The 27,692-nt window shown below is 41.6% G+C and overlaps 2 protein-coding genes across 5 annotated transcripts in view; both read left to right on the top strand.

Annotated features, from left to right (window-relative positions):
* The first annotated feature begins 394 nt into the window (after positions 1-394).
* AMPD1 (adenosine monophosphate deaminase 1) lies at positions 395-20,870 on the top strand. Of its 3 annotated transcripts, XM_033091940.1 has the most exons (16): positions 395-553; positions 1,892-1,903; positions 5,212-5,392; positions 6,710-6,875; positions 9,347-9,512; positions 12,733-12,952; positions 13,469-13,598; positions 14,631-14,825; positions 15,118-15,249; positions 16,179-16,342; positions 17,638-17,764; positions 17,952-18,115; positions 18,673-18,793; positions 19,411-19,584; positions 19,769-19,879; positions 20,701-20,870. In XM_033091940.1, exons 1-16 carry the CDS (start codon positions 532-534, stop codon positions 20,857-20,859), a joined length of 2,244 nt encoding a protein of 747 aa, XP_032947831.1. In that variant the 5' UTR covers positions 395-531; the 3' UTR covers positions 20,860-20,870. The 3 variants fall into 3 exon arrangements, with proteins under 3 accessions (XP_032947831.1, XP_032947832.1, XP_032947833.1); XM_033091941.1 differs by lacking the exon at positions 1,892-1,903; XM_033091942.1 differs by lacking the exon at positions 19,411-19,584 and having other exon boundaries at positions 477-553; positions 20,701-20,868.
* A 2,572-nt stretch (positions 20,871-23,442) lies between these two features.
* The window catches only part of DENND2C (DENN domain containing 2C), a 70,723-nt gene continuing 66,473 nt past the window's right edge, over positions 23,443-27,692 (top strand). Inside the window, exon 1 of one of the 2 annotated variants that reach the window (XM_033094126.1) lies at positions 23,443-23,547. The gene's annotated coding sequence lies outside the window, so the exon portion shown is untranslated. Of the gene's footprint in view, positions 23,548-23,706; positions 23,967-27,692 lie in introns of those variants that run through there. The other variant, XM_033094128.1, reaches the window with a different exon arrangement.

Genomic DNA, 27,692 nt, shown 5'->3' with positions numbered 1-27,692 from the left:
GCTAATTCAGGGATGTTTCTAATGAGAGAACGGGTGTGTGTGTGTTTGTTGAGAGCTTGATGAACATAGCAGCTTATTCACCAACCACACGGAGTGCTGTTCTCCTGACTGAAATCCTGAAGACTGTGCCTTTCCAGAAAGAAGCCTGGAAGACTTCACTGTATTTCATTCACTACCTACCATGGAAAATGATCATCAGCGATCCAGTCATACAAGAAAACTACGCTTGAAGAGAATTCAATCCGTAGGGAGATTTAGAGAGTATTGAAGTTCAATTCCTGGCCTACCATAGACGTCTTTTCTAAAATCCCAAAGTAAACACTGAGGGCTTCACCTGTTTTTCACTGTCAGTTGCCTACAGCTATAAATAGGTCGAAAGCTCATTTCTCTCCTTTTAGCAGAGAGGGGTCAGATTACCGGGGCAAGGCAAAAATAAATAAATAAAATGAATGTCAGGGTTTGTAGTGTCCGTCAGTCATTCCCAGAGTCTACATTCTACTGTGCTACCTAGAATCAAGGATCCCAGCAACAATGCCTCTGTTGAAACTTACAGGTAGGTGTGCGAAAGTGTTTGGAGAGCACAATTCTTTTAATAGACCACCATTCCTTTAACGATCACGTCAGCTCTAGTAATCCTTTACTTAGGATTTATAGTAGCTTTAGTAACACATTTCAGGAACGGGCAAGACAGTTTTCAATTTTATTTTCTTTAATGTTTAGTTTTAGGAGGGAGATAAGTTTTTAAAAATGTATCGTGCTGTAGGATCCTTGATCCCAGTAGAAAAATGTGTAAGATGTGTAATATCTATTCTGCTAGCCTAAACAGAACCTGTGCTGTCACACTTCTGAGAAGGGTCCTACACAACGTCTCTGTCTATATAGTATTAGCTGAAACTTGTGACCTTAACTGAAATATGAACACAATCCGTGTATTCTGATGGTTCGCAATCCAGGTTTATACAGAGTAATTTTTAAACTGATGGTAAGTTATAAGTCTTTTTCATTGTAAAGGTAATACATGTTTCACATGAAATTAAAAGAGAGAAATTGCACTGAAATGTAAAAGTAACAAACACTCATTTAGAGAAATTTGGAAATTTAGGATAGTAACAAGAAAAAACAACAACCACAGTCCCGTCATCCAAAGATAACAACTTTTAACGTGTGTTTTTCTTTGCAATCTATTTTCTTTGTAAAAAAAAAAAAAACACCACCAAAACTTTTTTTTAAACACAGTTGTGTTTATTTTATACATGTATACATGACACTTTATATCCTGCCTTTTTTTTTTGATTAACCTTATAACTTAATCATGGTATTTCAAATTCTTCCTAAACATCATTTTTAATGGCTGTATAATATTCTAAGTTTCCTAACTAATCCCTTAGGTTCCTTTTACGGTTTGTTTGTTTTGTTTGTTTGTAGTATAAATATTATCTGAGAATAATAGTTGCACCTAAAGCTTTTTTCATGTTTAGGGATTATTTCAGTAGGACAGATTCTCAGAAATGGCTGGTAGGTGTTACTCAACTGTTGACCAAATCAACTGTTTTACGTTACCTGCTACTAGCATGGTATGAGAGTTTCCATCCCTCTTGATTAGATTTTTTTAATTACATTTTACAAAAAGTACCTGTTTAAGATTATAATCATAAATTTAAAAAGACATATTAGAAAGGAAAAGAAAATGCGATGTATAATGACTATATTCCCAGGAGTTTCTAATGGCAGCAAATTATAGATAAATGGAAGAATGAGCTGTAATAACACATTTCACACACCCCTTTGTTGCACCAACTACATATTTCTATTCCAAAGCGCTAATTAATAGCCATTATGATTTCTGAAAGTTGTTCATATATGTCATCTTGTTTTATTTTACTTCATACAGCTGAAGAAAAACGTGAGTATTTTGAACTCTTTCTCCTGCAATTTGCCAAAGTATCAATTTAAGAAAGATACTATTCCTTAACTCAGAAACATGGGTATTTTTCAGCAGTGTTTATTAAATTAGACCCCTGAAAGCCAACAAAGCTTAATAATGACCATAGATATCCCACAGTATAGCGAATGAACTCATGGGTTTTCCAGACTAAAAAAAAAATAAATAAAAATCATTTTTTTTGAAAGAGAATCTCAAGGGGCATTTGTTGATATTTTGAAATAAAATAATCTTCTCCTTTAGATTAGCCAGGGGGAATCTATTGAGCCCTGCTTTTGTAAACGCTCAACTCCAATGCAAAAACTTTCCTGGTAAATTTTTGTGACCAGATAAAAATAAAAACCTGTTTTAGATAAAACCGTAACTTTAAATGTATGTTCCCTTCCATCTCAAACTAGACTTGTCCTTTAGCTGACGGGTAGGAGGTTTGAGTTCCTCCATGAGATGAGATGTGGAAGATGAAAGGCCTACAGCCTGTCTTTCCTCCCTCTTAACAAGGCACTGCTGAGAAATAAGCGTGATTTTCTGGGTCTGTTGGGTGAAGAAGCAAGCATGATATTCCTTTTCTCAAGAGTCTTGCACTTCCTATGTTAATAATAATAATCCCCAACTTCTGGATAGGATTGTGTAGTTTCTAAAGTATTTCTTCTCTAATCTTCATAAAAAGTCTCTGAAGTTGACAGTCTTATTATTCACTCTTCCCTCTTCTGATGATGGGCACTGAGGCTCCTAGTGATTCTGCGGTTTGCCCAAGGCCACCCCTCTCACAGGCTCTTTTTCTCACTCCTGGGCCAGTGTTCTTTCTGCTCCACCACTCTACTTCTGGTTTCTGTCCGCTTACCTACTCTCTACCTAAATGTCTTAACCTCAAGACATTTCCGCTCAGAGGCTCCAATCTCTCAAACATGACATTCTCAAAAAAGAACTCAACAATTTACAAAGCCAGGGGAGTCATGTGTCCTTTACGCCATGAATTCAGGTTGTCACCAAATTTTATCTACTCCTCTTTTGTAATACCGGTTTTACTCTTTCCTTTCCATAATCATCACCACTCCCTAAAGTCTTTTTGAAAGACAGAGCTCTTGAATTACAAATCAAATTTCAGCTGCGGTTACATGAAGTCGAAATAACCGGTTGATTCAGTGGAAGGACATATCAACCATATAATTTTTGGTCATCATGTAAATGACTTCTTGAGAACACAGTTTCTACTTTTCCACTGTCCAGAGTGCCTTAGGGAGATGCGACCTTAGTGAAAAACAATACTGTTTAAAAATATGAAACAGTTAGATATGTGCCGTCCCAGAACATGAATGCTTGTGCCGGAAGAGCCAGGTTTCAAGCAAGTAAGATTTGGTTCCTGGGCTCCCATTTTCATGCCGCCCTCCTCGAGGCCTCCAGCAGCATTGCCACAGACCCAGCATGACAAGCCAGTTGTCGTCATCATCCTCATCCTCATCGTCATCATCATAACCAACTGGCCTATTTCCATTTGCCCTTCGTGGTGGATGAAGCCTCTTCTAACGTCTGCTTGCCATGTATCCTTGAGGCGCATGTGCTTGCCTGTGATGCTCAGGGAGGAATGAAACAATTTCTGGGAATCCCGCGGCTGTGGGGTGGGGAGGCATTCTCAGGCCATAAACTATAGCTACTTAGTGATTGATTGGTTCCGTCGTGCGTCACGGTGCTTGCCAAAGAACTGCTCCTAACACCCAAAGATGCTTTTCCATTTCAGGAAGTGCTTGCGTTGAATGAGACAGATGAATGAAGTTCAGCCAACATAGTGGGCTTCTCTGTTCTTCAGCTGTGACAAGCCAGGTCTTGAAAACGGGCTGACTGTTAGTGTTGGCGAAGTTATGAATCAGCTACTATCATTTCCTTTGTGTGCTTCAGTGTATACTAAGTCCTATCATTTATCATTTCCCTCATAGCCCAAAGCTAACCTCAAATGCCAAATATCTATCTGACCAAGGCTACCAAATGACATCGTTCAGTTTAATCCGTGAAATCAGTTTAATCCATAATCAGTTTCCTTAAAGCATTTTCACGTACATGATGTCAATTCATGTCACAACAGCCTTGGGAGTGAGGGTCGTAGGTATTAGGATTCTCACTTCACAGATAAAGAACTGAAACTGGAAGGTGAAGGAGTTGGTAAGTGCAGAACAGAGACTTGAACACATTACACTGACTGAGTTAGAATTGAAAATGTGGCATTTTGCAGACCTGTCTGGACATTGATGGGGGCGGGGATGGGGGATCTTTCTCTGCATGCGGTTTGCTTTGTCACCATGTGAAGAATGTTTCCATCTTCTGCTGTCACTCCAAATAATTAGCTGTTTGCCATTTTCATCATTTGCTATCTGCTCTTTTCTGGAAGTGCCAAGAGACTTTCAGAAGTATTAGAGGTAATAACATCAGAGGGAAACAAGTGGGTATCTGGAAAATACAGTGGAACTTAGCAGAAAAGCAGATGCTTGAAGGCCATCACCACCCTATGTGATGAAACTGGTTTTCTTATATCCTGAGAGTATTAGAGTTGTTCATTACCAGTGAAAGGTCAGCCTTCCACCCATTTTAAGAACGGAAAAATTAAAGCATGCAAAAGTGGCTTTTCAAGAGTCGTTCCTTATGGAAGGCCACAGGTCCACAGACACAGGACTCCCAACACTAGGTAGTAAGTTTTGGTGTGGTCCCCTTCTCCGCCACACCAGCCTTTCCCCAAGTGGTCAGGATTTGAAAAAAAAAAAATTAGGTTGTCGTGTGAAACACAATATCTATCCTATGAAGCAGAAAAGCCCTAAAGTACACATTTATTTTTCAGAACTATTTAGATTACTTATTTCCTTTAGGAAGAAAAACTCCAAGGACCAATAACCCTGTGTACATCTTCAAAACCATTAGAAAAACTCCACCAGCCTAATGGGAAGGACTACGTTGCATGGTAACCGTGAAATTACCTGTCAGAGACAGGTGACCTTATGTTAAGCGCTAGTCCTACAAGAGCCTAATCCCATCTTTAGGACCCTCCTGAAATGTGCTGTAAGAAGCCGGCCTGTGTTTCTGAGAGCAGATTTCCAAGCTACCCACACAAATCCACTAAAGAAAGAGCAGACATTGACTCCCATCATGTTTCTGGGACACTGGTCAGAGAGCAGGGGAGCCACGCACCCCAGGCAATCCTTAGCACCGTGCCTCACACGTAGCAGAACCTCTCGGATGACTCCTGGGAAACGGCTTAAATACTAACACGTGAACACCTCTTTTAGAAATCGATGATGCAATGCGCAGCTTTGCTGAAAAAGTGTTTGCCTCTGAAGTCAGAGATGACGGAGGCCGTCAGGAGATTTCCCCCTTTGATGTGGATGATATCTGCCCAATTTCTCATCTTGAGATGCAAGCACACATATTCCAGCTGGAGGCTCAGTCCACCTCCTCGGAAGTCAGGAGGTAAGTGGAGGAGGGGGGATGCTTAATACACTGGGAAACAAGGAAGGGGGACTGTCAGGGCAGATGGTTCAGTCTGTCTGAATGATTGTTCAACTCGGAGGAAGAACTCTGCCAGAGTCAAAAATTCTCCCCCACGTCTCCCACTGAATATACTAGGACGAGGTAACAATGACTGAAAAAGAAGCAAGCAGTGGCCCTCCTACCCTCCTCCACATCTGCCTTTACCTGTAGCCGCCTATCCACCCAAGCAAGCAGACACGAGCTACCTTGCAATTGTTCCAAATCCAACGGGGCTGATGGCTGCTCTGCATACACTCAACTGATGCATGATGGGTACAGAAACTGGGCCGCAAGAGCCTCAGCTTCAGACTTCATCCTTAGGCAGCCTAAGTGTGTGCTACCTGATATGAACCCTGCTCTCCAGCCAGTTGTATCACCTCCGGCCCCAAGGGCACAGCCCTCCATTTCCGCCCTCAACCCCTGCCCAGCCTATGATGCATAATTCCTGCCTTCATACATCCCTCTCCACAAAGCCTGTTCATTTTCCCTTATTTGAACTACTCTAGTGACTCACTATCTGCCACAATTTAGTCCTCAGATCCACAGTGACCACTTACCTGGAACCCCCTCCTCAGAACACTCCCCTGCTCTCCTACCCCCTGCCCCGGTTTCATGGGGGAAAAGACCATTCTACTGTCTTCCCTGGATTTTACGTCTTTAAGGAAAGAACAACAGTCCACCTTTTTTGGCATCCCCCTTAGGACCCAACACAGGACTTGGGTCAAACTAGAAATCCCATAAATACGTGTTGATTTGAGGAAGCAATATTGATTAAGCAACTTATAAGTTCCAGGTATTGTGCTAGGCGTTTTATATGCATTAAATCTCACAGAAACCTTGTAAGGTAGTCATTATTACCTCATTTATTTTTTTCACATGAGGAGAGAATAGCTCATAGAATTTAAGGAATATACACAAAATGACACATGTAGTAACTGACGTAGCCTGTGCTTATTGAAGTACCTAGACTGCCTACTCTGCTAGGAGAGGACATCTGTGGAGAACAGTGTCATACAGGAAGCTTTCTGGCATGTTCTCTAGGGGCCACTGTTCCCACCAGGAAGGAGGGAACGCTCTCATGTGCTGTCTCTTCCCATATGGTTGGATCCTGTTTCTGACACCCAGCCCACATTTTAATTTTCATTTTTTTGTCCTCAAAATGAACTTGTACAGTAAAACCTCAGTTTATCTCAATGAAACTCCCCATAAAACCAGAGATAAATCCTTTTTTTTTTTTTTTTTAAATTTCAAACCCAGGAAAAGGCGTTTTTTCGGACGGAAGACTGTTAATCTCTCCGTTCCACAAAGTGAGACATCTTCCACCAAAATGTCCCAGTTTGATGAATACATTTCTTCGTCTCCAATGTACCAGACCGTGCCTGATTTTCAGAGAGTACAGATCACTGGTGATTATGCCTCTGGGGTGAGTTTCTCCTTGCCCCATGGATGGAGCTGCTGGCAAGACACTCAGCTTGAGTGTTTCAGCTGTTTGCCATGCTCTCCTTCCTTTTGAGGAAGGTATTAGCCTACCTGCTCTTTGTTCTACTCCATTATTGCATTAATACCAATACGCTATGACTTATATTTCTGTCTTGCTTTGATCATCCCACAGAATTTCTCCTCCTTTATCTCATTTGTTGTACATGTGGAATATGCAGTAGAGTGTAGCATACGTGTTACAGAATACAGTGGACAGATTGGACAAAAGAACCAAAGAGAGCAGTTGGTGGACTAGTCTCTCTGAGGGCATCGTAAAGCAGTGAGAGAACTCTCCAGGAGCTACAGGAGACTGTTGGGAAAAGATAGTCCCAGGGCAGACCTAGAATAGAGAGAAGAGCTACAGGCTACATAAGCCCATCAAAGAAAACAGATCGGGAGAAACACAGGGAAAAGAGAAAAGAAGAGTGGAGAGACCAGAAAAAAAAAAGGAAGGTGACAGAGAGGTTAGAAAATTCTAATGGAGCTATTGTGTTTTGACCATCTGTCCTCTCCTGTTTCATTGCTGATGCTTACGCAGTAAAGTATTGCTTGGAATAGACTCTAGGATGTCACAGGGACAGTAAACTCATGTCACAAACAACCTGGCTTGCATGTTCTGTCCAAAACAGTTGGTCAGTTAATAAATCTGTGCCACACGGACTTGCCGAATCAGCACCATATTGGCGAAATTGCAGCTAGGCCATCAGTCGATGCTCCAAATATAGTTTAGTGACCGTTCCTAAGCCCTCTTCTCATGTAACTGAACCACTTAGTAATGAAATGAACCACTAAGTAATGAAATGAACGCTATTCTTGTTTATTCATTTTCTGCATAATAACGTGGGTGCTCTGCAAATGGCAGGGGTTTTAGATGCTAAATAACAGAAATGGAATGTTTAATGCTGGCATGAAAAATAAAGCTTGGAGAACTCCAGAGCTCAAAGAAACAAGACTTAGGAGACAAACTTGATACCTATGTGTTTGATAGAAATGAAAACAGGAGTAATGAAAAAAAAGAGGAGGGAAAGAAGGACAAAGCTCACGGAAGTCAGGAAGAAGCTGCCTCTCCTATGAAAGCTGGAGGGACCTGAAAGCTTGGCCTGGGGCCTTTGAAGGACCGAGTGTGCTGCTTTACCTGTTGGTGAATGTGGCCGAGCTACTGCTCAGTGCTCTCAGCGCTCTCCTACCCGAACCAGTCTTTACCCTGTTAATTGAACAGAGAGGTAAAGGGGAATCAGGACGAAGTTCTCAAGGCCACTAATCCCTGATAACAATGAATTCAATTTAGTCGGTCCTTACTGAGCACCTACTCTGTGCTAGACATCCTGTGCTAAGTGCTGAGGACACGAAGATGACCACGATCCAGCTGTTGTCCTTGAGGAGCTGATAGACCAGTGGCCCTTTAGGTGGCAAAGGAACAGACATGCCAGACACTCTTGGTCAAGGTTAGCAGGTCTTTCAAAAGAGTTCAACTGATTAGGATTAATATCTGGACCTCAAACCATTGGGAGCAGGCTTATGTTGGTCCCAGCAAGTGTTTGAGCTCTGAGGATGAGCATTCGTTGATTTCAAGTTATAACTGCTTGGGCACGCCATTCATTCCCGTGCCCCGTGCCAGGAGTCGGGCACGGGGCACGGGAAATAGACCAGTCTAGGAAATTCGCAGCAGTTCTAAGACAATTTTACTCTAGAATCTCTCTATTTTTTAGCCACAGATAAAGTTCTCTTTAACCATCCAAAAGAATGACTTCTCACAAGATGACATGCTGATCCATCGATAGCTACAGAGGAGTGCACGCGTGCCAGGGTTTGAGGGATGTGTGACACCTTATACATCCCAAAATATTTCCCTCACCGACCAGCAAGTGGTTTGAATTTTCAAATTAGAATTATATTGTCTTTCAGTTGAGCAATGTCTTCAGATGCCCATACTTAAAATATCCATGAACTGACTCTGGGTGGTGAACACACTATGGGATTTATAGATGATGTAATACAGAATTGTACCCCTGAAATCTATGTAACTTTACTAACAATTGTCACCCCAATAAACTTTAATTAAAAAAAAAATATCCATGTCACCTGGAAAGAAGGAAGGATCTTCCATGTTAGAATGGTTTTTTTAAGTCATTTGTGTTGGATAATCTCCGCCATCTAGCAAAAACCAAAACCAAACACAGGACAGTAAGGAAAGACTCGTTAAATTTGGGTAGAGATGGAAGCGTGAGAAAAAGTTCGGGACCTGCTCCAGAACAGAGACCCAGGGTCCATGTCACAGAGGAAGTAACCACATGGGCAGGAGTGGCTCAGCTTGGGGTTCAACACCCAGGAGAGCTGGGAGGCGCCAAGGCAAGCTTTACCCACTTCTCAGATGTTCACACGAGTGATTCCGATACCCTGACATTTTCTTTGCAGGTTACAGTTGAAGATTTTGAAATAGTTTGCAAAGGTCTGTATCGGGCACTGTGTATCCGGGAGAAATACATGCAGAAGTCATTTCAGAGGTTCCCTAACACCCCTTCCAAGTACTTGCGGAACGTTGAGGGTGAGGCTTGGGTAACAAATGAGAACTTCTATCCAGGTAAATAAATTTCTTCTATAACGTATGGAATATATCTCAAAGTTTAACTACTAAACTGTGAATACTAAATATGACTATTTAAATACTAAATATGCCCCTAGATTATACGTAAGCCAGTCTAAAAGTATCATAGTCATTTTTCCATTCTCTCTCCTGTTCACGTGTCTAATCACTTGATTCAGTTCGAACAATATTTCTTAAAACCTCCTCTCTGCACCATTCCCCAAATCCTAATTTAAGCTTCTATGTCTCTTTGTCCAAATCATTGCAATAGTGTTCTAACTACTCTGCTAAATTCTAATCTCACTCCCTTTCAAGTTCATCCCCACTTTGGTGCCGGTTATTAAAACACAGACCTCAGCCCATCCTTCTCCTGACGAACACCTTTCACTGCCCCTCATTACCTACAAAGTTAAGCTCAATCTTTAGCCTACCACCTGGCCTCCTAACTACATTGTGTTTATCTATTTAGTTTTGGACTTGCACACTCAACCTATTTATAAACTTATCTCCTCTACTCCAGCTTTGAGCTCTGTTCTGGTTGAAAGTACTTCCTGTTTTCCGTTTAGTTCCGTGCTTTCCAGCCCCTGTACTGGCCATGCCATTCATTCCCTCTGCCTGCACTGACCTTCCCTTCACTTTTTCACCTTATCTCCAAATATCCATATACAACCTCATCCTTCAAGATGCAGCCTACATACTATCATTTCCTGCCTTCTTTTGACCTCTGGATAAAAGTAAACTACGTGCTTTGACTTTCCATAGCACTTTATTTATACAGAGGGTGCCAAAAAAATGTATACACATTTTAAGAATGGAAAACTGTATTAAAATTGTAATATTCAGTATATACAGTAAGACAAATATGTCATGTTTGACTTATGCAATTACAAGAGGTGCTCAAAGTGGTTCCCATCAGCGTCCAGACACTTCTGATTACGACAAACTACTGCTTGAGCAACGTTGACCAAAGTATCCACTTTTATACATTTTTTGGCCCCCCAGTAGATCTCACTTTTTACTTTCTGTCTTGTGTAGACTCAAGTACATATTTTATTTATTTATTTATTTATTTATTTATTTATTTATTTATTTTGGGAAAGGGGAACAGGACTTTATTGGGGAACAGTGTGTACTTCCAGGACTTTTTCTAAGTCAAGTTGTTGTCCTTTCAATCTTAGTTGTGGAGGGTGCAGCTCAGCTCCAGGTCCAGTTCCTGTTGTTAGTTGCCGTTGTTAGTTGCAGGGGGAGATGCCCACCATCCCTTGCGGGAGTCAAGGAGTCCAACTGGCAGACTTGTGGTTGAAAGCCCACTGGCCCATGTGGGAATCGAGCTGGCAGCCTTTGACGTTAGGAGCACAGAGCTCCAACCACCTGAGCCAATGGGCTGGCCCCTCAAGTATATATTTGTAAATATATTATAAGTGATTATAAGTGTTGTTTTATAATTTTATAAGTGTTAATTAATAAGTGTTGATTATAAGTGAAATTTTAATAATTTCACAGATGTCAATTGTATAACTGTATCATAATTTAGTCAACCAATTCCTGTTTTTAGGCATTTAGATTTCTGACTTTTTAAAATTTATTTACAACAAGGCTACAGTAAATATCTTCAAATAAACATCTTTGTGGGGGTGGCCAGTTAGCTCAGTTGGTGGGAGCGTGGTGTTGGTACTAGCACCAAGGTTGCCAGTTCAATCCCCACATGGGCCACTGTGAGCTGCGCCCTCCTTAAAAAAAACAAACAAAAAAACAAAACAAAAACATTTTTGTGCAATTGCTTTATTTCTTTAGGATTATACTTCTAGCATTGAAATTTCAAGGGAGGCAAATATTTAAGGTTTTTGAGCTTTCAAATTCTTATATTGTTAAAGATTCCCAGTCTTACAACTTCCTCTCTGTTATTCGTTTTAATATTAAAATCATATTAAACATGTGTCCAGTTTGGTAACTCGTAAAATTGGTTACCTATCTTCTAAAATATTGACATTTAGGGTGTTTGCCTTGCCTTGGTTCTCCTAAATGATACTCTCTCTCTCTAGTAGGTCAAGTATAAAGAAAATTGATATTTGACGTAGCAACTTTGTTTCATGTTTCTTATCTCCTAGTTTTGTATAGAAAATGTGCAAAGATTTTGTTTCTGTATTCTATTTCTCCCTCTGGCTGTCTTAGTCGTCTGCAAACAGAGACTTTCTGATGCCTTGGGCACATACTTATTGAAAGTAAACAGACGAGTGTTAAAGGCTATGACCGTGTATGACTTTGTTCTTGGCTTTCTTGGGTTGAACTTATTAGCAGTGGAAAGAAGGGGACATTTATCCACATCATTCCTTCTCAAGTCCTTTAGCAGACATGGTGTGTGCTTGAAAGGGTGGGAAATATAATTACCATAAGAATTACAATTCTTACAATAAAAATTGATTTTATATTTCCACTTATATTAAAACCACTCTAGATGGAGCACAAAGGATTTTTAGGGCAGTGAGACTATTCTGTGTGATACTGTAAGGGTGGATATATGTCCTTATACATTTGTCCAAACCCATGGAATATACATCACCAAGAGTGAGCCCTAAGGTAAACTAGGACTTTGGGTGATGGATAATGAGATGGCAGTATAGGATCATTGATTGTAACAAATGTACCACTCTGGTGTGTGTGTTTGTGACGTGTATAGTGAGCATCTGTGCATATGTGGGGGTCGGGGTTTATGGGAACACTGTACTCGACATTCAATTTTGCTATGAACTTAAAACTGCTCTAAAAATTAAGTTTATTAAAAAATAACTAGTCTAAATGAAGACTAACAGAGAAGGTTGTTGTAAATAAGGAAAACATCGAAACTCTACTTTTAACTGCAGTTTTTTTAATACTTATAAGCTAATAAAGTATTGTAAACAGGAAGCCTTTGATAACCAACTTCAGTAAATAATTAAAATTATTTGTAAATAATATGTCAGTTATAGAAACAGTACTTCTAAAGAACTTGAAAATTCTCACACTAGATAAAATATTATAGTTATTTTATACTATTAATTTAGTCACCTTTGAAAAATAATATAAAAATAAACCTTAAGTTCGCTCTGGATAGTGACAGTTTATGACATACAGGATTCCAAATGACAGATTTTGTCATACAGTACTTCATATTTTGGTTATTTTTATGTGGTCATTCATCCTGTGTGCTGATGTGTTATTCTGTGTTTTATTGAAAAAGTCTTTACCCCTCCTGTGAAGAAGGGAGAAGACCCCTTCCGAACAGATGACCTCCCTGAAAACCTGGGTTATCACCTCAAAATGAAGGATGGTATAGTTTACATCTATCCTGACGAAGCCGCAGCAAGCAAAGATGAGCCTAAGCCACTTCCTTACCCCAATCTGGACAGCTTCTTGGATGACATGAATTTCTTACTTGCTTTAATTGCCCAAGGACCTGTGTAAGTGTTTTGTGAGACCTAAATTACTACTTCTATTACTGATAGTAAGAATAAGTATTTATTAAGTGCCTACTATGTTCAAATGCCATGTTAAACCCTCCATATACATCATTTCTTTTGCTCTTTACAACCATTCTATGAAGTGGGTATTTTTATAATTCCAGTTTTGTAAGCTGAAACTTGGATGAGTTAGGTCATTTGCCCAAAGTCACACAGCTGGCTGAGCCAGGATTCAAGCCCAAAGCCAGGGCCCTTCACCTTGAGTGCTACTGTCTCCTCTGACTTTTACATGCCTTTCCAAGTCCTCTGTCATTACTATGTCCAATGTGGGTGAAAACATTAAGCCCTTGGAGCCCAGTACTTTTCAGGTGAGATTGACTGCAGAGTACATCGAAATGTCTGTTCCAATTCATTGTTTACTATAGGTGTTAAGGGTCCCGATGGTTTTGAAATTGTGACTGTTTTCCTTAAAAGTCTGCAATTTTTTTAGAATTATGTGATTTAATTTTTTCACAGTAAGACCTATGCCCATCGGCGCTTGAAGTTCCTCTCCTCCAAGTTCCAGGTTCATGAAATGCTCAACGAGATGGATGAGCTAAAGGAGCTGAAGAACAACCCCCACCGGGATTTCTATAACTGCAGGAAGGTAAGCATTTCACCGCTCAGCGGTCATTCCTGGGCAAAAAACATGGACCCAATTAGTATTTCCTGAGCAGCACAAGAAAGATACTGTTTTTCTGATTAACGTAACATTTCTGCAGGTTCAGTGGAATTTAGTGAAAGCAGACAGTTTATGCCTAAAATATTCAAATGCCATTTCTGTTGTTTTCCATATAGGAAGGTTTATCACATTCTTACCATAAAAAATTATAATCATCATCAACGACAAAAATGACAAAAACAAACAAAACCTCAAAAACCACTTTTCTAGGATTTGAAAGATCTTCATTCTAGGTGTTTCTTCTCCTTCCTGACTGTAAGACATTGGGGGAAGTGATTAAATATTTCCCAGTTTTTGTTTCCTCATTTGTCAAATTGGGAAATAGCTGTGCTCAATCTAGCTCCTGAGAGGATTGTGAATATCAAATGAGCTAATGATTGTGGAAAACTCATCAACTATAAACACTTCCAAAATGTGTTCTGACCATTTTAGTGGTTTCAAGGCAGTGGAACTAGGAAATATATGAGCGGAGATTTGAGACCAAATCCTGGCTCAGCCTCCTGTATCACCTTGGGCAGATAATCTGTCAAAACTTCAGTTTATAAAATGGTAATTATTAAAATGTCTAACTCATACAAGCCATCACTGCGCCACGGCTTCATAATCTCAACCCTTTCTCTCTTTGCGGCTGAACGCTGTGGTTGCTACTTCACTTCCGGTTGTGTCTCAGGGGTGAAGAATAGTTCCCAAGAACTTTGTGTAGCTCAAATGTGGGGAGTAAATTGGATGACAGATATCTAAGAGAAGCAGACATCATTATTGCATCTAGCCTAAGCTTTCACATCCTTGCAAGGACACAAAAAGGTGCTATAGGTTTTCTGGGTGTGTTTGTTTTTGCTGGGCCTTCTCCACCAGCGGTCAGGTCACAGCCCTGTTATTTGCAGGCACCATAGCCTCTAACAAAGCAGCATAACTACAGCTGATTGTTGGTTTTTCTTTCTCTGAATGTACCCACAGGTGGACACCCATATCCATGCAGCTGCTTGCATGAACCAGAAACATCTTCTACGCTTTATTAAGAAATCTTATCAAGTTGATGCTGACAGAGTGGTCTATAGCACCAAGGAGAAAAATCTGACCCTAAAGGAACTTTTTGCTAAACTAAAAATGCATCCCTACGACCTGACTGTTGATTCTCTGGATGTCCATGCTGTAGGTTGAAAAGCTAACGTCAGTTTCACCCTGACACTCAGAACCCCGTATGCCTTTCTCCTACAAACTCTCCCTTGTCAGAGCCTCTTGGCCATGTTGGTTTCCCATGCTGACTGAAAGCACCTACAGACAACTTGGAGGTTCACTCATTTGTCAACTGTCCTGGACTCCATTCTTGGAGCCCAACCCCTTCCCTTGCTACCAGGCCCCTCTTCCTCGTGACCATTTCCTGGCTGGCTGTGTCCACGCCGCTCTGGTAATGATACTCTTGTGCTTTTGATTCCTGATTCAGGGACGCCAGACCTTCCAGCGTTTTGATAAGTTCAATGACAAATACAATCCTGTAGGAGCAAGTGAGCTACGGGACCTCTACCTGAAGACAGACAATTACATTGCTGGGGAATATTTTGCCACTATCATCAAGGTGAGGAGGAAACAGCCTGATCAATGGTAGCTGGCTTGGTTCTTGAGGAGGGGGAAGAAGAGAGGGCAGAAAGAAAGGAAGGAGAGAAGAAAGAAGGAAGGAAGGGAGAGAGGGAGGCAGGGAGAGAGGAAAGAAAGGAAGGAAAGAAGAGAAGGGAGGGAGGGAGAAAAGAAAGGAAGAAAGATAGAAAGAGAGAAAGAAAGAAATGAAGGAAGAAAGGAAGGAAGGAAGGAAGGAAGGAAGAAAGGAAGAAGGAAGAAAGGAAGGAAGGAAGGAAGGAAGGAAGGAAGGAAGGAAGGAAGGGAAGGAAGGGAAGGAAGGAGAAGAGAAGAGAAGAGAAAAAGAAGGAAGGAAGGAAAGAAGGAAGGAAAAAATTAAGAGCTATCTTTGGGGCAAGCACTACACAAATGATGTAAGAATTTCTTTTGAAATGTCCACTGTAATGATGCTAAAAGACCTCTAATCCTAGGATAGAGAAGCTAAGGGTATGGCTTTGGCATTGACTAAGGACCTGGCTTGTTGGGAGTTGTAAATTCAGGAAGAGTTGCAGTTGGCATCCACCCTCATCTTTAAGATGCCTGAGCATTAGGGAGCAGGAATGACATGTGGAGTTGGGAGATGAGAGTTTTGGGAGGTAAGGGACCCGTGAAAAGCTTAATTTCTTTTGCAGACACCTTGGATACCTCCTCATCCTTAGTCTGACTTTTCACTCTCTAGACTCCATTATGTCCTGTCAGTCTTTCACTCCCACTCGATTCCCCTCGACACTGTCGCCTTAGGTGTTAACTTCGATAGTTTCCCCACTGACTTCTTTTCACATTTCTTCCCTTCTTCGTAGTACCCATCTCCTGTCTGTAGATGCCACAGGTTTAGACCCCTGACTTACCTGTGGGAATTCCTGGCTTTGGACTCCTCTTTTGGCTTTGCAGGAGGTAGGCACAGATCTGGTGGAGGCCAAGTACCAGCATGCTGAGCCCCGCCTGTCCATCTACGGCCGCAGCCCCGAGGAATGGAGCAAACTCTCCTCCTGGTTCGTCAGCAACCGCATCCATTGCCCCAACATGACATGGATGATCCAGGTCCCCAGGATCTAGTATGTACCTACCCATCAGAAACCCTAAAGCCTGCCTTTATCCCACCTGCCTCACCTCCTCCACACCAACGCGGACCGTGCAGCCCGTCTAGGAAGAAATGTTTGTTAAATAGGACTCAGTCCTGGGTCCTGGGTGCCTGGTTTCGTTCACACTGGATTCAGCACTCTTGACCACAGACAGAAATCCTCTAACCAGAAGGTTTTTTTTTTTTTTTAAACACAGTTTATGCAGCTCACAAAATGATGTACTGACAGCGATTTAAACTTAGTAGTAGAAGAACTATGTACATTTTATTATACATTTTCTTTCTCCTGCTCTTCCACTGTGTCAAGTTCATTCTTTCCAGTTTTCATCTGTACTGAGAGGTAGCTTTCCTGTATCGGAACCTCTACCACTATCTGCCAATTGTCTCATCTGCAAGTGCTCAAGTTCTCCATAATCAATGAGTATTTATTAATGGTATTACCACCTGCTAATTACTCTGTGCCCTCTGGGATGTTCAGTGTCATTGATCTTTTCTCTAACTAAGTGTTTATATATTTTCTGGCTACCTACCTTCGAGTTCTGTATGCCCTGTGGCAATGCAAGCGTTTTACCCTATCTCTTTAACCCAAAAAGTAACTTTTTGACTGGGGTAGTACTTTCTGACTAATATCATTAAGTCAGAGAGGCAGTAGGTATGGTGGTTAGGAGCATGGACTCTGACTGTGCTTGAATCCTGGTTCAGATACTTAGTAGCTGTGTGACATTTGGCAAGTTACATGACCTCTCTGTGCCTTAGTAGCATGATCTTTAAGATGAGTTGTTATGAGGATTAAATAGTTAATGTTTCTGGCCAATTAGAAGAGTGACTAGCATACTCGTATATTAAGTGCTATATAAGAGTTTGTTAGATTGCCCCTGGCTAGAACACATCAGAAGTGTTCTTGATAACTGTTCCATGCTCACCATCTTCTATGCCACACACATGTAAATCATTGAACCTTTTACGATGTATTTCCTATACTGCTCGTTCTCTACCTGGATAGCTGTGAAGGTTTAGTTGTCTTATCACACAGGGGATTGTAGAAGAGATGGGGCCATGTGGTCCAGCAAGAAATTTATACCTCCTAGGGACAACTCCAACTGAATCCCTCTTTGTGGGTAATGAAGAGGAATGTAGCAGCGTGGACCTAGGATGGACACACTAGGTCTTCTCCTGAAGATGGCATTTGGTCCTCTGGTTCCCTTATACTGGGGCCATCAGTTCTAAAACTCTTCCTGTCCTCCTAATTCTCTTCATTCTTACCTCTAGTGATGTGTTCCGATCTAAGAATTTCCTTCCACATTTTGGAAAGATGCTGGAGAATATTTTCATGCCAATATTTGAGGCCACCATCAACCCCCAGGCTCACCCAGACCTCAGCGTCTTCCTCAAGCGTGTAAGCATGACCCTGTCAGCCTTCACCCTGCTGTACGTGAACCAGCTCTCCCACCCGGCTGTGGTTAATCCTTGGTGCTCATCTCTCATGTTTGTTCCTTGCCTTTGGGAGCTAACAGTTTGTCTGAGGGCTGGGACCTTGCAGTCAGACTGAACCCATTGTGAGCATGGCTCTCTTTTTCTGACAGATTACTGGCTTTGACAGTGTGGATGATGAGTCGAAACACAGTGGCCACATGTTCTCCTCCAAGAGCCCCAAACCCCAAGAGTGGACAATGGAACGGAATCCCTCTTACACTTACTATGCCTACTACATGTATGCAAACATTATGGTGCTCAACAGCCTGAGAAAGTGAGTAGACGAGAGCTGGAGCCAGGACACACGTCTTTCCTCATACGTGGGCACCCTAGGTGGGCAAGGGTCTATATTACCGCAATGCTGGGATACTTCCCATTGGCCCAAATCAGAAATTTCTTTCCCTTGACTCACTGTGTGATTTATTATAAATCTCCATCCGTTTCACCCTTTTTGATATATCCAGTGAAGAATGTTATTATGGGGTTTTCTGGAAATATTTCCCTCCTAAAATGTGAGTAGGAGAAATGATGACATGTGATATTGGTGAATTTCCTGTTGAAACCGAAGATGCTTCTATTCAGGTAATCAAATCTTGACTTTCCTCTGTACCCTCAGTCCTCTGCTGCCTATTTTCCAAAAAGTCTGTGTTTAGGAAGAATTATGAGTATGATTTGGAATTGAGTTTTCCTGAATCCTTTGGGTGCCCCATATTAACACTTTTTTAGACAGTTCATTTTTTTCTATCGAATTTTCTTGGAACTCTATGCCCAGAATCGTTGCCAGGTCCTAGTTGGTCACCTCCGATTCCTATAGCAGTTCCATTTCCCTAGGGAAAGAGGCATGAATACATTTCTGTTCCGACCTCACTGTGGGGAAGCCGGAGCTCTCACCCATCTCATGACAGCATTCATGACAGCAGATAATATTTCTCATGGCCTGAATTTAAAAAAGGTGAGTTGGAGGCTCTCTTCTTAACGTTAACTTTTTTATGGGAGCAAGAGGAATACCTTCCCCCCCTCCACCTTATCATTCTGTCACAAGTCCACTTCATTTTCCAGAGGTCCAGAGAAGTAAAGGGACTTATTGAAGATTACCTAGCTAGTTGGTGGCAGAGGTCAGTTAATGCAGATTACCTGAATTCCATTTTAGACTTCCAGCAAGGGATAATTCAGAAGTGGCTTGGGTTACCTTAAGCTAGTTTTCATAAGATTTCTTGTTATAGCATGTTTTAAAATGCCTCTTGTGAGAGTCAGAACATTCTTGTAGAGGAAAATAATGTTTCTCGGTGAAGTCTTTTGCTGGAAACAGATGATCCAACTTCGGCAATTAAAACTCAAACAACTTGGTTTGACGCAAATGCTTCTGAAAATTGATGATCCCAAAGAATTTTATTCTAAATAGTGTTTATGTCTAAAAACGATTCTTTTTCTTCACTAGGGGATTTAAGGAACAAGTGATAATTTTGTTGAAAACCAAAACTTGAGATAGACCGTGGGGTTTTAACATTTCTAATTCATATCCCTTTTTCAACATCCTTAAATAATGTTTTCTTCACTTTTCCTTTTCAGAGTCCTGTGTTACAGTACTTGTTTTTCTTAGCCCAGATTCCCATCGCTATGTCGCCATTAAGTAACAACAGCTTATTTCTAGAATATGCCAAAAATCCTTTTTTAGATTTCCTCCAGAAAGGGCTAATGGTCTCACTGTCTACAGATGACCCGATGCAATTCCACTTCACCAAGGTACACATATGGAATCTTGAAAAATACAAGCATATTTTGCTGGGCTGCTGTTTCCCACTCGGAATTTTAAAGTCAGATCAAGTTATTTCAGTAATCTTTCTGTGCAAGATGCATGTTCTTTTAATGCATTCCTTTTCCTTTCTCTCCTTCTTTCTTTTTGCCTCATTTAAATACATAACCGAAGGAGCCCCTAATGGAAGAATACGCCATTGCTGCCCAAGTCTTCAAGCTGAGTACCTGTGACATGTGTGAAGTGGCAAGGAACAGTGTTCTGCAATGTGGAATGTCTCATGAGGTAGAGCAGTCCTTCGCTGATTGTCCTTTAGAATTTAGGATCTGGTCGCTTGAATATTGAAAAATTAGTTGGGAAAACGTGTAGAAAAATTGCCCCACAAATCACATGCAGTTACTGTGCACATGCACCTAAAAGAATTATTCTATCTCTCTGGCCATGCCTTTTGGGCCAGGGAAATAAAAATGCTCTTGATTTCTCAGCGGGCCATGCACTCTGAGTCACTTTTAATGGTTTATTTTTTTCCTTTTGCCAGTGGCTAACATAAGGAAGGAATCTTGTGGAGGGTGTAATTATTGTTTGTATCAGGGTAAAAAAGAGATAACAGGGGCCGGCCCGGTGGCTCAGGCAGTTGGAGCTCCGTGCTCCCAACTCCGAAGGCTGCCGGTTCGATTCCCACATGGGCCAGTGGGCTCTCAACCACAAGGTTGCTGGTTCAATTCCTCGAGTCCCGCGAGGGTTGGTGGGCAGCGCCCCCTGCAACTAAGATTGAACATGGCACCTTGAGCTGAGCTGCCGCTGAGCTCCCAGATGGCTCAGTTGGTTGGAGTGCGTCCTCTCAACCACAAGGTTGCGGGTTCAATTCCCGCAAGGGATGGTGGGCTGCGCCCCCTGCAACTAGCAACGGCAACTGAACCTGGAGCTGAGCTGCGCTCTCCACTACTAAGATTGAAAGAACAACAACGTGACTTGGGGAAAAAAAAAGTTCTGGAAGTACACACTGTTCCCCAGTAAAGTCCTGTTCCCCTACCCCAATAAAATCTTTAAAAAAAAAAAGGGAAAAAAAAGAGATAACAGTCATTCTGCTTTCTTTTCTTTTGTAGGAGAAAGCAAGATATCTGGGCAACAATTACCTTGAGGAAGGGCCTATTGGAAATGATATCCGGAGGACAAATGTAGCCCAAATCCGCATGGCCTATCGCTATGAAACCTGGTGTTATGAACTGAATTTAATTGCTGAAGGCCTTAAATCAGGAGAATAAAATAAATAAACGAAATAATAATATGGGTGAGGTTTTCATTGTAGCATGATAATAATAATTGTTGTCATTGAATTCCTACTATAAGCCAAGAATTGTATTAGATATTGGTCCACTGATATTATTTCATTTAATTCTTTTCACAACTTCATAAAGTAGATACTGTTATGTCCATTTGGGGGAAGATGAGTAAATAGATTAGTGAAGTTAATAACCTGCACAAGAATACATCTAGTGAGTGGTAGCAGTGGGGACCTAGATTTGTCTGACTCGAGAGTCTCCTTAACTTTCAGGCAAAACAGTTATTAAGGTGGGGCAAAAATACAAGCAATGACTTGTTATTGGGAGAGGCTTTTGGTTTTTAGAATGAAACTTGCTTAAGGCACTTAGACTTGAAAAGTCCTTTTGACAAGATACAACTAAAGAGTGGCTTTCTTAGACAAAAATAGGTATACCCTAATATAGAAAATTTGTACTTGAGTTATTATACTTAGGGAGAATTTAGTTTACTAAAGGATTCTTAGCTTTAAGGATTTAATTTAATAGTCAACTGTAGTAGTACATTTTAAATGAGTTCCCTTACTAAAATAAGGTACACATGTAACTTTTTAGAAACATACTTGGTTACTCAAGGTCAAGTGGAATTCCAATCTATGTATAGACTATACTTCTATACATACAAATAATTGTGTTGCCATCTAGTGGTTGGGCTGATATTTCATTCAAATTATTCAATAAACAATTATTGATCGAATTATCTAAAGCATCAGGTACTATCCTGGACATCAAAGGTACAAAGAATAAGATTTCATTCCTACTCTCAAGTAGTTCACAGTGTGAAGTTATAGGATGAACGGATACAAATGTGAAAAAGAGCATTTTGTGAAACATCTCAGAGAGTAATGACGTTTCAAATGGGAAAAAAAAAAAAGGAAATTCCTGCCTGTTTCCACATTCTGTACAGGTAGCCGTAAGCATAGGTGTGATCTTGACAGCGTGTTTGTACTAGCCCTAGTGTAAGAGTCCTCTCCCTGGTTTCTAAAGTTAAAGTTCTGTTGAATGAGTATTTGTAAACCCTTAGAGAACCTGATTTTATTTTACCATGGCCTCCTTGTCATAAAAATAATACAAACTGTTAAAATTAAACATTTTACTCTCAGCCTTAAAAAGGCAGTAACTACCACTATGTATATCTCCATCTTACCCATGAGAGGGCAGTAGAATACACACGTGATCATTCATTGATTACATCCACAGAACCCATGCCAGATTTGGTTTCATACTTGGTACTTATAATCAATCGGCCCCATTTCGCCAAATTATCTTCTTGAGTGCAAAGTTTGAACTCTGAAATAAATTTGAATTTTGAAATACATTTCAAAACCACACTATTCTAGCCCCAAATTTTATCCTAGACAACTGTTTGGGAAGTTTTCTAAATGTATAAGGATTTTAGGGGAGAGTCCATAAAGACCACTGTTTAAAGTTTACCACAAACAACAGTCACATTTACTTCCTCATTGAGTCACGATTTCAAAAATGTCTTATCATGACTTTTTTTTCCCCTTCGTCATAGAAGGTAACTCCCGTTTCATTGTCCGTATCTCACGGTTTCACAATGGTTTGGGATATGCAGCTTTTATGGCTTTGGCTAAGTTGGCTTGTAACAGTCATCTGCGATGTATAACCAAACGCCTTTTTGTGGCAGTTTTCTATTTTGGTACCTCTACGTGAACAGACGTGAGAAGCGTTTGGTCACCAGACCCAAGAGGCTCTGCTATTCCCTGTTTTATTTCCAGGGTTGGAATGGGGCGGGGTGAGGCGGGTGGGGTTAGCGAGTGCTGGGGAAACAGGCTCAACGCATCCTTGACTCGCAGCTTCAGTGAAACTGGGCTGCTGCTGGCGGTAGGCACAGCGCCCTGCACATACCTGAGCATGAGCGTGTTGCAGGCGTAGTGCTTAGGCATGTGTGTCACATTAGGGCGTGGCGGCCGACCTCAGGCACTGGGAGTATCAAAGTCACCCCTGCTCTGAGATTTCAAGCCTCGGGTGTTCGGAGCGTTATTCGCACCTACGTTTCAAGCTGGCACTGCACTGCAGTTGCCCGAGAAATGTTTACTTCTTGAGCTCAGAGAAACGGTGCTGCGTTATCCTGGAGACATCAGGCCTACTGCCCCCTATGGCAGGGGACAATTCTAGGGTTTCCTTGAGTAAGGGGCCATTTGGATTCCTTGATTAAACTAGGCTTTACCTCGCGGGTAGCAGTGAAGTCATGTCAAGTTCAGGTCCATCGCGGTGGGGCCATTCGGACGCCAGACACGGCGAGGGTCGTGGAATTTAGGCTTACAGGCCTCGGCCGGACGACAGTGGCGCCGGTCGCCTGCTGCTGCGGCCGCAGCGTCGCGGCACCAAAACTCCCGGGCAAGGTTCTGGCGGGTACCGGGTCCTGAGCGGGGGCGGTTCCCCTCATGACGGCCCCCGGGTGGCGCCGGGGGCGGGCCCAAGCGTGAGGGGTGGGAACAGGAGCCAATAGAAACAGGGCTTGTCCGGGACAGGGCGTGGCCTGCGGCCGGGCCTGCGGGGGCAGGAGCAACCGACTCGAGTGGGACGGAGGAGACCTAGCGCCTCCACCGAGGAGAGGACGAGAACCTCGCTGCCCGGCCGCGGAGGCGGCGTCGGGGCCCGGGGCAGGTAGGAGACCGGCGATGCGGAGCGGGGTCTGAAGCAGGGGCTGAGCGGGGTCTGAAGCAGGTCGCCCCCTGGGCTTCGGAAGCGGGGCTGCGGGCGTGCAGTCCGCCAGCAGGGCGGGAGCGGGCTGGCGGAGGGGTCGGCTCCGGCCGGGCTGTCTCGGCACCTCCCCGGCCTCGAGGGACGTCCGGCACCGCAGACGCCGGACGTGGGGAGCGCCGCTTGTCGCCCGCGGCGGTTGTAGCGGAGCCGGGCTGAGGGGTCTCCTCGCCGCTCTCCTCGGGGGCGAAGGGACCGTCGACCCGGCGGCGCTCGGGTACGCTGGGCGGTCCCGGGGAAGAGAGAGGGAGCGCCCCGCGTGCAGGAGGAAACGCGGGACTTCGGCCAGGAGGAGAGCGTTTCAACGTCGACAGGCGGAGAAGGTGGATTTTTTTAAAATTTTGCTTGGTTGTGTTTTGCTTGTTAACAGAATCTGACAAGCACAATACCGAAAGTCAAGTCGGGTTTTGCTTTAAAAAAATCTGACAGTGGAACATCTAAGAGCTTTTGAGTAACTAATATAGCAGAAGATGATTAGATTATGAGTCAAGGGCTCAAGTCTTGGCCAGGACCCACAGACCAGATGTGATACCTCGGTCAAAGTGAGTTTTCTGGGCCTCCGTTTCCTTAGCTGTAAAACTGGGATGCTCAGAATATATTCTGAGCGTGAAATGAGATGAGTGAGAATATTCTAATTATGTGTGGGATTGTTATTTGACATGTGCACCAGCAGCGTGCATATGCTGTAAAGCAACTACTAAGTGCCAGACACATAGTAGGCACTCTGTAAACCTTTACCATAAAGCTAGTGATTCACCAACAGTGTTTTAGATAAAGTCCTAAATTACTGTTTACTGTGTAGATAAATTGTTTAAGATCATTTCCCACAAAATCACTATTGTTTGAAGTGGGGTCCATGTTTAACTGATTAATGAACTTTTCTAGAATAGTACATATTATCTATACACGGTTACTGAATCATTTACCATGAAGTTTGATAGCAGTCAAATAATCTACTTTGCTTTGGGTAAATAGTTGTAGTTTAAGTTACCTGGTAGAGTAGGCTGGGAGCGTTGCTTCAAATCAACACTTACATTGGATTTTTTTAAAGGTTTAAGTCCTCCAAAACAAAATAATATATAGCTGTATTTTTGTACAGCCTTTTTAATTGACATTTGCATTCTTGTCTATGGGTATGTGAGTGTGTGAAAGGTTTTAGGGGGGAGACTGGAAATAAAGCAGGGAATAGCAGTTTGTAACCAGCAGACTTTTACTGGGGATACTTGCAGGCATGTTCTGAAGTACTACTTTCCCAGGCAGAAACCAGGAAATGTAGTAATTGTGTCTCTTGGCCTTTCATTCGTTTTTGTGTGTGTGTGTCGAATGTGGCAAGAGATTTTTTAAAAGCAGATATAAAGGAGGAATATTAATTTTTCCGATGTGACAATAGGCAGTTTTCTAAAGCTGGACATTATATTTTAAGTGATCTTTAGCGAGTAATATTACAGGCAGGAGTTTTAGATCACTGACTACGAAGATCAAATTAAATGGAGGAATAAAGGGAAAGGTCCTAATGAATATAATTTTTGTGTTTAAAAATTTTACACGTTTCAAAAGTTTAGTGGAAGGTAGATGGGTGTTTTGAAACTACTTTAAAATACCAGTTTTAAACATGTATTCCATATATAAACTTTGCTGTGATTTATAATTTGATATTGGAAGTCTGAAGCCTTACATTCATGTTGTTTAGTGAGCACCTATTGTATTTCAAGGCACAATTTTAGCACTTAAGTTGCGCAGTGTTCATATATGGGCAGGATATAACTCTTCCGTCTAGCAGATTATATACTCTAACAAAGTGGACTGAAATATACGCACTGAGAAAGCTGTTTTTAAAACTGATTATAACAGCATCAACCAGCAATGATTGGGATCTACTCTGAGCCACGCAGTGTTCTCCATTCTTCACATGTATTAGCTTATTTAATCGTCACGCAGCACCATGAGGGTGGTGGTATTCTGATCTCCATGTTGAGAGAGAGAGAGAGGTTGAGTAACTTGCCCATTATCAAACAGCCTAGATAGCAGAAGTAGGATTCAGATCGGACAGTTGGGTTCCCCAAATTCTAATCGTAACCTCTGCACACTGTACTGAAGTTCAAATTCTGTGAGTGAGGTGCAGATGAAATCCAATGGGTATTTAAAAAGAGTTCTATAAAGAATATCTTCAAGAAGAAGGAAAGAAAGAGAGACAGAAGAAAAGGGAAGAAAACTGGTATAGCAAGATGTAGATTGAAAGCATGTCCAAGCTATGATTTAATTATACTTTGTATATAAGAGCATTTTTTTTTCCTGGTGAATGACATGGGATTCTTCTTGTTTCCACGTTCTCAGTCACTCAGTTACTACAATTATGACATTATCTTACTATCAGAGGTGATTATTTTTCAATAAGAAGTTATCAGACCATGAGTTAAACGCTAGATTCAAGAAAAGAAAATGCTTCCTTGCCTTCAAGAAGCTTATTACCAGACATGTAAATAAGTCCTTACAATTTCAAGGTGATAAGAGTTAAAACAGAGATATAGATAGTGTTTAATGGGAATGTTGACGAGAAAAAATAATGCTGTGTGTGGTTGGGAGAAGGATAAAAGAGAAGATACCATATTTGAATTTGGCCTTGAAGGACGAACAGGAGTTTGCCGAGTTGGGGAAGGGAACAGAAGATACGGATGAAAATTAGGAATGGTATGTGAAAGCAGATGGTATATTTGAGGAATGTGTTATATATAGTCCATTGTCACTAAAGGTCAGAGTGTATAGACATGAGTGGTTCAGCTAAAGGGAATCGTGCCTGGAAGTAAGCTGGAAAAGAAGTTGCAGGGCTTGGTTGTTGATCACATTAGGATCACTGAAATTGCTAGAAATGGGACAAGTGGGGGGTTTCAGTGCCTCTTATTTGGAATAATGAAGATTCATCAAGTTTGGCAGAATTTTTCACTATAGAATATGGTGTTCAAGTTAGTTTTAATGTTTGAAGTACAGGTTATATTATTAAAAAAAAAAACATACAGACTTACGTAGGTAAAAGTTATGACTCAGAAAAAGAGAAAAAAGAAGACTGCTGGTGCATGTGGTGAAGAGCCTGTGTTTCATGCTAAGGACTTTGGACTTGATTCTAAAAACAATGGCGAGCCAGTGAAGGATTTTCAGTAATTAGGAAAGATAACATGGTGGTGGTATGGTGTGGAGGCTGGATTGGATGGAAAGAGATAAGTTAGAAGGCTGTTGCTACCGAAATGGCCCAGATAAGAGAGGATAAGGACCTGGAGTAGGAAAATAGTAGAATGAAGAGGAGAGGACAGATAGGGAAGATACAACATTTACAGGGCTTAACAACTGATGGGCTTTGACGGTAAACAGAAAAGTAAAGACTTAGTTTCTTAGCTTGGGAAACTGGATAGAGGAACTTGTTTGTTTGTTTGTTCGTTTGTTTAACGTGAGAAGAAGATAATCATTTCAATTTTGAACATGTTGAGTTTGGAGTGTCTGTGTGGAGCACTGAAGTGGAGATGTCCAGAGAGGATCCAGAGCCCCGACCGAAATTGGTGATTCAGATTTCAGAGTTAGCCAGGAAGCGGTAATTGACGCCATAAGGGCAGATGATATAGCTCCGGCAGAACGTGAGGAATTAGAAGAAAAGAGGGCTAAGGATACACGATTTGCTTTGTGTGTGTGGAAGGATTTATTTATTTATTTATGCCAATATTGTCTTATAGATTGTGATTATGAAGCAATAAAATGGGTTTTAATTGAAGGTTAAACAACTTTTACATCCAAATGAATCCTGCTGTTTTAAAATTTCACTTGGGTGTCTCTCATTTATTCCAAAAGTGGATTGCCCAAAGTATTATTGGAGCTCTTCTTTGTAAAAAAAAACTTTATAGCAAATTCATAGCCACTCAAGAAAGTAGATCTTCCAGCTTTAGTATAGAATTAGTTTTCCACGTCAGTGATCTCTATCGCCACACATAGATAGCCTGTTACCTTGAATCAGAGTTATGAAAGCATATGACTGTCCCCTCACCTGATTGTTAGCACTTAGAATT

The sequence above is a fragment of the Rhinolophus ferrumequinum genome, chromosome 22, assembly GCF_004115265.2.
Source record: "Rhinolophus ferrumequinum isolate MPI-CBG mRhiFer1 chromosome 22, mRhiFer1_v1.p, whole genome shotgun sequence".
NCBI lineage: Eukaryota > Metazoa > Chordata > Mammalia > Chiroptera > Rhinolophidae > Rhinolophus > Rhinolophus ferrumequinum.
This window is presented reverse-complemented; position numbering and strand designations above follow the sequence as displayed.